This window comes from Liolophura sinensis, chromosome 3 (genome assembly GCF_032854445.1).
Source record: "Liolophura sinensis isolate JHLJ2023 chromosome 3, CUHK_Ljap_v2, whole genome shotgun sequence".
NCBI lineage: Eukaryota > Metazoa > Mollusca > Polyplacophora > Chitonida > Chitonidae > Liolophura > Liolophura sinensis.
The window spans coordinates 590,318-602,366 of record NC_088297.1 but is presented as its reverse complement, the minus strand read 5'-3'; the positions used below and the strand labels follow the sequence as shown (position 1 = coordinate 602,366).

Below are 12,049 nucleotides of genomic sequence, written 5' to 3'. Positions count from 1 at the left end.
TAAAATCTTCTGCTTCATTAGCTTTTATTTAACACTCCATTTACATTTTTCCTGTCATTATCACCATCATATCATTTCATATCAGGCCATACGTGTATAATATGTGGTACAAACATGTGCTGTTTGCCTCAGGCTAGAATTTCAATGACAAGATTAATTGTCTGAGTTCTCAAGTTTTTCATTGATCCATTTAATATTACTTAGGGATATATGGGTATGGTTAGATGCACAACTGTGCATGGTGCAGCCTTGGGTCTTCATCACCCGGCCTATATAAACTACTGACTGGTTCTAGGATCAGTGTTTAGACAGACATGTACTTAACTTACACAGCTGTTGCCTCTCAGAGGTCAGCTGAGTGAATAGACATCTGGATCTATACCATGTAACAGAATATAAAATCTATTGAGAAAACAGCGTAACAACAGTTTACCCTCCTTCTGTTTCAGGTGTGGAAACATTTCATCCTACAGCCAGAAGAAGAAATACTAATAATGTTCTACGGATGTGTTAAAAACAGGCACATTTACCAGTACGCGTAGTCGCACAATGTGGATGTTACCTGTGGGGGAGGATGGAACTTAATTGCATTTACCTGCCTGCGTGTATACATTGTGTTATAACAGCAGAGGAACTGTAAGGTGTACTGGAAGCATAGGCGCTTCATCTTGTGTAGCTTTGATCATGGTTGACGAGCGCTGTATTTGTGGGTGTTCGGGGACCATGGGATTAAGTCATCATGACAAGGACAGGTGTGGTCAGCAAGCTGCCCGCACAACCGATCTTACAAACAGAAATATGTGTGGTAACAGAGATTGCAAGAACCATGGATCTGCGCACATTTTATCTGGATGCCCATGGCATCACCCCACATGTGTTAGGAAGCTTTGTTGTGGGGACATTTTGATGAACGTAGTCCCTCAGGGCTTGTGGTGGCCCCAAGTGGGCACTTTACGAAAAGACCCAGTTGTTTGGTCCCTAACATCACTGTTGTATCATTCTGTGCAACGGACGAGGTCCGTATGGAAGATGCTGGCTGCCATTGTCACCATATATTTATGTATTCCAGGTAAGTCACTCAATCTTAGGCCATCATCAAAAATATTTTCGTTGGCCAGGGATATTAACCCAGTTATTATTAATTATTAATAAAAGGACCTACTCTAAAGTTGTTGTTTTTTTTCTGAGCTTTGATGAAAGTTGTTTTTTTTATTCGTCTCTCATTAGCCAGAACTCAAACAAATTCTCACTGCATTGCTCGATCTATTTTCGTGATAAGTTTGGCTTACCCTGACAAACATCTTTTTCCGGATGGCCTTTTCGAAGTATAACTTCCATGAAAAGTATTAAAATTGTAGCATTATATGCATGTAGACATGGTAGATGATCATCATATGTAGTAGAAGATAATTAGAGTCAGAATGCCCTCTAGCCAGAACGCCCTCTAGCCAGAACGCCCTCTAGCCAGAACACCCTCTAGCCAGAACATCCTATAGCCAGAACGCCCTCTATACTGTATATAATGCATATATATTTAAGCTAGCGGCATGGGCTTTGATGTATGTCTGTGATCAAATCGTATTCTATGTATATATGGCCTATAAAAGTTGTTAAATGTTGCCATTGTAAAATACACATTTTATATTATTTCTGGACTTTAAACTTTGTAAATTACTTACATGTAAATATGATTGTTGTTGTATAGAGAAATGAACATGGTGATCTGTTGTGGACGTGATATTTCTGACAAAGATTACGCAGTTAGGCCTACTGATATTTGTGATGTACTTCCAAAAATATCTAGGCTTACAGGGATGCTCGCTGACTTACCAGTGCTGTTGTTGTAAACCATCAACTACTCACATGTTGGACCCCTGACATTTAGGCAGAGGGTGTTTAGATAGAGGGCATCCTTGCTAGAGGGCGTTTTGACCTCACCCCCTAGAAGAAATCATATTATTGCCCTTGTTACTGAAGTGGATTGATTTTAGTTTGTATTACATATATTACACATGTATCTGCATTTGTACACTTTAGCCAAACTGTCCAAGAGTCCTGTCGCAGTTTCATGTTATTGCATTCTTGTTTTGACAGCTGCCATTACCAGGTCACTGTATACACTGTATACAACATCCAAGGCTGAGAATCAATGCCCTTAAAGTGTGCACATGTATTTAATGTCACAGACAAAATTTCCTTTCTGATGTATAATATACTGTAGTGAGGCAAGTTAACATAGTTATACATCCTCTAAATATGTCTAAATCTAGCTGTCCATGTACCTTGATTCTTCAACATGAAATTGTCAAGTACGATGTTAAACTCCAAGCATGCATTCACTCAGTCTTCAACATGAAATTGTTAAGTACAATGTTAAACAACAAGCATGCATCCATTCAGTTTTCAACATGAAATTGTTAAGTACGATGTTAAACCCCAAGTATGCATTCATTCAGTCTTCAACATGAAATTGGTAAGTACGATGTTAAACCCCAAGCATGCATTCATTCAGTTTTCAACATGAAATTAAGTACGATGTTAAACCCCAAGCATGCATTCATTCAGTTTTCAACATGACATTGTTAAGTACGATGTTAAACCCCATGCATGCATTCATTCAGTCTTCAACATGAAATTGTTTAGTACGATGTTAAACCCCAAGCATGCATTCATTCAGTCTTCAACATGAAATTGTTAAGTACGATGTTAAACCCCAAGCATGCATTCATTCAGTCTTCAACATGAAATTGTTAAGTACGATGTTAAACCCCAAGCATTCATTCACTCAGTCTTAAACATGAAATTGGTAAGTAAAACAGTTAAAGTTAAATTGTTAACCTTTTGAATTTGATTTTGGAGACAAAACTACATCAGTAGATCTGGCCAATTTCATGTCACAAAAATGATGATTTTATCAGTCTCTTCAGATTAATGTTTTCAGAATATACATGATCAAACATCTTTCAAACATGCAGAACAGTTTAATAATAACAGTAATACAGTAATTTGTGTGTGTTCTCACAGCGTTCCCTTCCACGCTCAGCACATTTTAACATAAGACTGCTTCACATGTGGCTATGTAAAGGTCAAACACTTTACTTGGAATGCTAATTAGCACATATATTTGCACGTAGTTTTACGGTTGACAACTTGACATTTAACTTGCCTTCCCCATAACCACATTATTCTAACACACTGGGATCAATATTTGCTTGAAATATGCATATTTCATGTGTTGACCATATATATCACAGTTAGGATAGCATGCCTTCTGTAATGCCGTTAATTTTGTCTCTCTTGAGACTTCAAACACCATTATTCAGTTGCAGGTGGTTTTTGGCATGTTGGAGCTGAGCGCGTTTATACGCCAGTTGTCTCGTGTCATTGTCATTGTATGTAGATGTAAATGTAGATGTATGGGAGAAAAGACCATCTTGATTGTGCTATATTGTTAAACACAAATCAAGTAAAGGCATTGTGATGTAAACCAGATGATACATGTACAGTATTTAGAGTGCCCAGTGTAATGTACCTGTACATGTACAGTGTATTCATGTAGAAATCATGGATACATAAATTGTTTTGTTCACCTATATGTATATATACACTTGTACTTGATACAGTCACAGGATTTGCGAACTTCTCAGTTAAATTTATTAGCGTCAGTGGAGATGTAAAATCCTGACAGCATTCCTGGACAACCAGAGATGATGTAAGCTCTTGCCAGAAGCTGTGCAATTATTATAAATTAGCCGTTTGTGGTGTCTAAATTATTAGGTATAAGTTCTGTTATAACTATACACTATATTTAGTACTTAAATTGACTTTTGCATTGAAGAAATTCGTGTATTGTACATGAAGGCTATGGTTTTGCAATTACCGAATAATTGCGGAAACATTAAGAACTGGATTTGTGTATTATCATGATTATGTGTGAATTAGTAACCATGCTGGGAATGATATCGGGTATGTGAATATTTTTTTTATTCTGAGAGGACAAAGAAGGTTGGTGTCGAATAACGCGACATTTGTTATACATGTAAGTTCGATGAGTTTATGTGTGAATGTTAGTGTATGTCGTAAAACCCTGTGCGAATGATGGTGGGATCTTACTCCCATCTTACGCCCATCCTGCGAGGATACTACACACATCTTGGCTGTATGATTGGCATATGATTTGAACATCTTCCTGTGATGTTACACCTTTTCTATGCCGATGTTCCGACCAACATCTGTTCCAGATACATGTTGTACATGTACATGTATACCGTTAGTTCTGTACTTGTGTGATGGGGCACATGTTGTAAAAGTATCATTTTATACATCCTGTGATTAAAAAAACTACGTACAAGTATTACCAATAATTGTTTAGATGATTTAGAGCAGAACTGTAGGCCAGTTGAAGCTTGATAATTGATAAGTATCATCAAATTGCAGGTGATGAATTCTTTAACAGGTAATCTGTTTGACAGTACAAAATAGTGTTTCACATATGTCCAAACAGCCAAATGCAAAATTTTTTTTGAATTTTTTTTTTTTTTTGGAAGAGTCCTTTTGAAGTGCATAATGTATCCATCATTGACATACATGTAAGAACAGTAAAAGGTCAAGTATGTGTACATGTGTACATCATATGACACTGTGTGTACATATACACCTGCTTGTGTTCAGAAAAAATATTCTAAAATGGCTAGCCATAGTTTGAAATGAATATCAGATTTATTGGTGCAGACAAGAGCTATGTGTCAGCTGCTGGCATTTTATACATTGCTGCATGCAAATGATACCGGTGTACACATGTAAGCATGTAATATTTGTGCACACAGACCAAATCACTGATGGTGTGGTATGTCACTTTGGGTAACGACAGTTATTGCAGCTTGGTGGGGGGGGTGGGGTGGGGGGGGTGGTGGGGAGTGGGGGTGGTGTTGGTGGCAGAGGGAGAGACAACCTGTCAGGTGATGCCCCATGTGAATGGTGGTGACCTATAAAATAAATGTCAAAATTAAAGGACTAGTATGTGTTAAATTCAACTTGACAATAAAAGATGACTTCGATGGCTCAGATGGTTTTTAGAATGAAACCCTGGATCACTTTCACTTTCACTTCGCAAGTCGTGTATCTCATAACTTTTTTGTCAAACGTGTCAAAGATTTACAAGAAAATGTTATGAAAACTTAATGTACAAAGTTTAGTGAAAGTAAGCCCTGGATTGCTGCTGGTAATGAGATTGGATGACCAATGTCTATGAGGTTAAGGGTTCAAATCTTGCTATATGTAATTTGGCTGCAGCTTTAAATCCTTAGTTTGTCAGGTACATTAACATGTGCCTGGTTAAGGTTGATGGTTTACGCTTGCATTGTCTAATCTGCGGATACATATACAGTTTACACATGTACAGGTGCAGCCCTAATCTGCGGATACATGTACAGTTTACACATGTGCAGGTGCAGCCATATTCTGCGGATACATGTACAGTTTACACATGTACAAGTGTATAAGACATATTTGGGACAGGTACAGTATTTCATCATTTTGACTGCTAAGTTGGGGCAAAAATAAATTGTGTATAAATTTGCTTACATGTACAACATCAACACAGTGACATATTGTAGATGAATGTGTCATATACAGTAATGCTATAGACAATGAATTTCATGAAGGTTTTCCACAAGACACTTGATTTTATGTTCACAGATTGATTAAAAAAAAGAACAACAAAATAACGAACAAATGTATTACAAGTAAATGAAATGAAGATGAGTATTTGTGTTCATGTGGATACATTAAAGGAGAAGAAAATTTAAATATCAGTCAAATACCATTGAAACGAGTATGTATTTCCTCACAGGTGCATGCCATATAGAAAATTCTATATGTACCTCAAGTTGATAAATTATGAATAAAGTCAGCACCAACATCCGCTCTGGACGACTCCATTTTGCCTGAGAACTTGTCTTGAAGTCTCCTGTGTTAAGACGAGAATTGCCATCGGAAACTGCTGAAGTACAGTTTGTACATTCCCGGTAGAACTCTTCTTCACAGAAAATAACGAACAGCACAGTTCGTTTTCCGCTTCTCCGAGTTTACATGAACAAGCCGGCAGTTTTAACGACTCTCATTGGCAGAGAGGCAACACACCCCCAGCATAAATTACAGGGTGTTAAAGATGGAGGACGAGATGCACTAAGCGATTAATGCCAGCTTTGCCGTTTTCAGACTTTGCATGTATGACGAGGAAAAATGGCAAAATTATACAGCAGGCACCACCAGATAGAAAAAAATGTGCTCTTTCCAATGTCATTAGGGCCATTTTTTAAAAATTTTCTCCTCCTTTAATGCATTGAAGTGCATGTGCAGCCTACAACATGCGCTTACAGGTGTATAATGGCGCTGTAGAAAATATCCAGCCTCGCATGTATCTCCTTTCATTCCTCTAAATTACAATTTTGTCCAGTTCTCTCATATACATGTAGTTCCAATTAATAGAAAGTATTTGTAGAGAACAAGAAGAAGCAAATGGCTTTGTCTGCCCAATGACTCCAAGTTCTAAGTCACGGGTACTTGCATGTCAATTATTAGTCTACATGTCTACATGTGACATGCTTGAGTGATCTCATATTATTACCTGTGTCCGCTTAATGGATAAGCTACATGTATTGTATCATGTAAATATTTAAAAGTGACATGAATTGAAATATTCATTGATTCATTGAGGACAAAAGCAGACTTTCCAGCATCCAGTTAGGAATTTCCTTCACTACGCATTGATTTCTGTTCACATGCTTGAAAGTGTACGAAAATTGCATGTATATATATAGATAGTAATATACCTTTGGAGTAAAGTAAGTCTAAGCAGTCAAGGGCCCCTGTAATGTTACCTGTACAAAATGAGTGCATCCACCTAATGTGTGTATATATATATATATATATACAGTTTGAAAGATTTACCAGTTAAGTAAAGTATATATATACATACGTATGTGTTCTACTGAACTGGCAAAAAAGTGGCAAATCAATATTTGCATGATTTGAGTTGCTCATAAATCACATGAGAGAAATGAGATAACAGGACGGTAATTCTTCTATGTTTTGGCATGTGTGCAAGAGGTTGATTCATGAATATTCAAAGGGAATTGTTCCGTGTTGTACTGGTATGTGTTCTGTGAAGTTATCCTCTCTGTGTAGCCGTGAAGTTGGACAACTCAGCTAGTGTACGTCAGTTTCTGAAATCAAGTTAAAACTTTGCATAAATCACACACAGTCTGAAAGTTGAGAAATTACGAGGTGATTGCAGAGCAGCTATGGGCTTATATCCTTGATGTGTGAGTAGGGGCAAGGTATAGCAAAAGGTGAGAAATTAGGATGTGTGGGTAGGGGCAAGACATTGCAAAAGGTGAGAAATTAGATCTGTGAGTAGGGGCAAGAAGGGGCAAGACATTGCAAAAGGTGAGAAATGAGGATCTGTGAGTAGGGGCAAGACATTGCAAAAGGTGAGAAATTAGGATGTGTGAGTAGGGGCAAGACATTGCAAAAGGTGAAAAATTAGGATCTGTGAGTAGGGGCAAGAAGGGGCAAGACATTGCAAAAGGTGAGAAATGAGGATCTGTGAGTAGGGGTAAGACATTGCAAAAGGTGAGGAATGAGGATGTGTGAGTAGGGGCAAGACATTGCAAAAGGTGAAAAATTAGGATCTGTGAGTAGGGGCAAGAAGGGGCAAGACATTGCAAAAGGTGAGAAATGAGGATGTCTGAGTAGGGGCAAGACATTGCAAAAGGTGAGAAATTAGGATCTGTGAGTAGGGGCAAGACATTGCAAAAGGTGATTGCAGAACAGCTTTGGAGTGGTGTTTTTATACCATACTCAAGATTGTTTATGTATTGAGTATACTAAATGGTGTTTTACACCGTACTCAAGATTGTTTAGATGTTGAGTATACTGAGTTGTGTTTTTACACCATACTCAACAATATTTCACATGTATATGACAGCAGCCGGCATTATGGTGGGAGGAAACTGGGCAGAGCCCGGGGGGGGGGGGGGGGGGAACACACAACCACCCGCATGTGGCTGATTGAAACTCCTTCCCATGCAAACACCTTACATTTACAGGTTTTTGCTGTAAAACGGTTCATCAGATTTTTTGTCATGAATTAGCCCTAAATTGTACAATATACACGCATGTTTATGTGTCTACAAGGTTGATCCCCCTTTTAATGACATCTACTGTAGTGCTCTTTTTGTGTTGTCGTACCGAACAGTGATAAAACTTCTTTTTTTTAATTTTTCTACTGCAGTTTTTGACCAGCACTGCAATTTCTGCACTCTAATTCTCCTTTAAGTTTACACGTACCTGATGTAAGTCCAGCCAATCTGCTGTTTATTGTTATAGTGAATATCTGCGGACATTTATATGCCAGTAATAAACAATCCAGCCCAGTTTCAGAATGTCTGGACAAATGTAAACAAACGTACTTTTGAAGATGTCATGCCTGCAGTACTTCGGCTCATGGTTTCAGGATCATTGTACAGTACATGTACATCTTACCTTCAGTCACACACCAGATGTTCCCGTGAACTTGGCTTTATGTATGTAGCATAGATTTGTGCTTGAACAACTTTTTATTCACCAGTATCAGCATGTACACGTACATGTATTTGCACAATGACAGTTCCCTTTTTTGGGGACATTTTCTAGTGTTATTGAAAAAACATATGCAGAGGGCCCTGTGATGGAATATAAAGTGCTCTTAGAGTAAACTCTTGTGTCTGGTTCAGTCTTGTGACGGGTTTGCTCCGGCAGAAGCGTCTGAGGTATAATACCGGACAGGCTTGTCTAGTGACGGGTTTGCTCTGGCAGACGTGTCTGAGGTATAATACCGGACAGGCTTGTCTAGTGACGGGTTTGCTCTGGCAGACGTGTCTGAGGTATAATACCGGACAGGCTTGTCTAGTGACGGGTTTGCTCTGGCAGATGCGTCTGAGGTATATTACTGGACAGACTTGTCTAGTGACGAGTTTGCTCTGGTAGACGCGTCTGAGGTATATTACCTGACAGGCTTGTCTAGTGACGGGTTTGCTCCGGCAGACGTGTCTGAGGTATATTACCAGACAGGCTTGTCTAGTGACGAGTTTGCTCTGGCAGACGCGTCTGAGGTATAATACCGGACAGGCTTGTCTAGTGACGGGTTTGCTCTGGCAGACGCGTCTGAGGTATATTACTGGACAGGCTTGTCTAGTGACGGGTTTGCTCCGGCAGACGCGTCTGAGGTATAATACCGGACAGGCTTGTCTAGTGACGGGTTTGCTCTGGCAGACGTGTCTGAGGTATATTACCGGACAGGCTTGTCTAGTGACGGGTTTGCTCTGGCAGACGCGTCTGAGGTATATTACTGGACAGGCTTGTCTAGTGACGAGTTTGCCCTGGTGGTAGACGCGTTTGAGGTACGTTATTGGACAGGCTTGCACTTGTACAGCTTGTAAGTAAACCAGACAGAGCCCAGAAGAAACCACCATATACAACATCTCCATTATGATTGACTGTCATGTGTCGTCATGACTGACAAAAAATAAAGTTTCTTATGGCGTCATTTCAGTAAGACAAATGATAGAATTATTAAAAACGGAGTTTTAGAATCAGAATAAAGTGCTCAAACAAGATAGTCTATAATCTATGGCTTTATTTCCTTTAACTAGTTATTGTACGTGTATATGTATGTGATGAAGGATGGATTTTAAATTCAGCAAAATCCAAATGATCAATTTGAATTGGAAAAAAACGTTTCACTCATGTGAGTTCGGCAGTGGGCTAAAGTTATCTTATAGGCCTGCATATATATGCAGTTACAGAATGGCGGTTGGGGTGTGGGGGTAGGGTTACTGGGGGTGAGTGAGGAGGGTGGCTAGGGCAGTGCCTTGTTATTTATTTGTAGTGGAAAGTAAAGACAACCATTTTGTCGTCATTTCACACAAAACCACATTGTTCTGACATGTCATGATCGTGTTTAATGACGTACGGAGTACTGTACTAGTCATTTCCAAGATCGCCAAATTAAAGCCGATAACCATGTTGTTGCTGAATTGACATTAAAATGTACACATTTTAAAGTGGAAATAATTGACCTGGTTATTCGAAAAAAAAGCATCCAGTTTTGTGTTCTTCTCTGCTCCTTTTATCAACGTTTTGGATGTAATTTGCTTTATAAAAGATAACACTATAAGACTGTTCTACTGAACAATGTATATTATTTACTGACGTTGCAGTGACAAACTAACGCCTTCAACAGGGTAAGGTGTTCAACAAAAAGAAATTCCTATTTATTTTGAAGGTATACACATGTACAAGTTTCATGGTGAAACACAGTTCATGTTCATGATTGAAATATACAGTGGGTCTATACAATTTAAAAACAGACAACAGGAGCTGGTATATGGTGACTGAATTTAAATATGATACAGTTTTACATGAATGAACAAATTTTACCATGTTGAGGTACATTTGCACAAGTTAATTAACATTTTTTCAACACTGTGTCCCGGGTGTGTGATAGGTTAAATCTGAGTCCTCCATTGCGGTTGAGAGTGGGATTTTCAATCTTTACGAAAATGGCTTCCTTAACCCCTCTATCAAACCAATGGGGCTGTTTGGATAAAATATTTATGTTGTCCCCAATAAAACTGTGACCTGAATTACATATATGTTGGAACACAGCAGAATCATAGCCACTAGATGCCGGTTTTTGATGTTGTTTAACACGGTTACTTAGTGGCTGCTGTGTTTCACCAATATATTAATCCCTGCACGTGTTTTCACCACATTTTATTTCAAAGCTCCACACTTCATCCTGCAGCAACGCCGTGACCGCCCCCATACCCCCCCACCCCCCCATTTTTGTCCACCCTTCCAGTAACAGGAGGACTGTTTGTCCATATCCCGATCTAACCAAGTGAGAAAAAAGACAGGTTCCAAAAATTAGAAGTAAGGTACATATACGCCATTTGCGTTTAAATGTTCACATACAGTGTACATGTAAGTACAGCTAGCTGGTACATGTTTTAAAACAAGAGCATCATATAAAATCTAAACTCATGAAATTCAGTCTTAATACTGGTACCATTTGAATGTTTATTCTGTAGAGTGATAAAGAACTGGTACATGTGTAATTATTTTCCTTCAGCTTTTTTATCATACTAGTATTTTACTTTTTATCTCCATGTGTGTAATATACATGTCCTTTATTGAAATCAGCAGTTGCTATTGGAAACCATTTTAGATCATTTCGAGATAATTTGAAATCACATTCATATATCCTAAAATCATTTTCAGATATGTTAATTAATTTCAGATATCTCTCGTATCTGAAATTAACACATCTGAATAAACAGTTTGGGTGTGTCAGTAAAATTCCGACACAGTTTCGTCTATAAAATAGCCACACATACCAGTCATAGTAACATGAATTATGTAGAAACTGGAGTTACTACTCTTTGAGTGGAAGCTGAAAAAGTGCATGGGTTAAAGCTCATGCACATTTTCCAGGAAACTATAATCATTATGGCTGAATGAGATGTTGATGCCCTTAGTATGAAGAAAGACTCAAGAAAGGGCAGCGTCACGACCCAGGAACCTCTCATCAATGCAGTCGCTGTGAGTTCAAGTCCAGCTCATGCTGGCTTCCTCTCCGGCCGTACGTGGGAAGGTCTGCCAGCAACCTGCGGATGGTCGTGGGTTTCCCCCGGGCTCTGCCCGGTTTCCACCCACCATAATGCTGGCTGCCATCGTATAAGTGAATTATTCTTGAGTGCGGTGTAAAACGTCACTCAGGTAAATAAATAAACTTAACTGAGGATTGCATCATTTATGACACTATTGTGATGAAAATAATGAATATGTTAGAGGGTCCGTAAGGGAAAACATGTGGAATTGAGAGGAACAGTGATTTATGTTCAGGCACTCTCAGTTCTGTTAGAAACCAGATCCACCTTTAGGACTTAGAGAGCGTATGTGAGACTAAGCCCATATGGTATTTGATAAATTCATCCGACGAATT

General features: G+C 38.7%; 1 protein-coding gene across 1 annotated transcript in view; it reads left to right on the top strand.

Moving 5' to 3' along the window:
• The first annotated feature begins 7,598 nt into the window (after positions 1-7,598).
• Positions 7,599-12,049, top strand: part of LOC135463921 (elongin-A-like) — an 11,163-nt gene continuing 6,712 nt past the window's right edge. Inside the window, exons 1-2 of the mRNA XM_064741386.1 lie at positions 7,599-7,608; positions 8,944-9,155. Coding sequence (XP_064597456.1) covers positions 7,599-7,608; positions 8,944-9,155 — 222 coding nt within the window. The remainder of the gene's footprint in view (positions 7,609-8,943; positions 9,156-12,049) is intronic.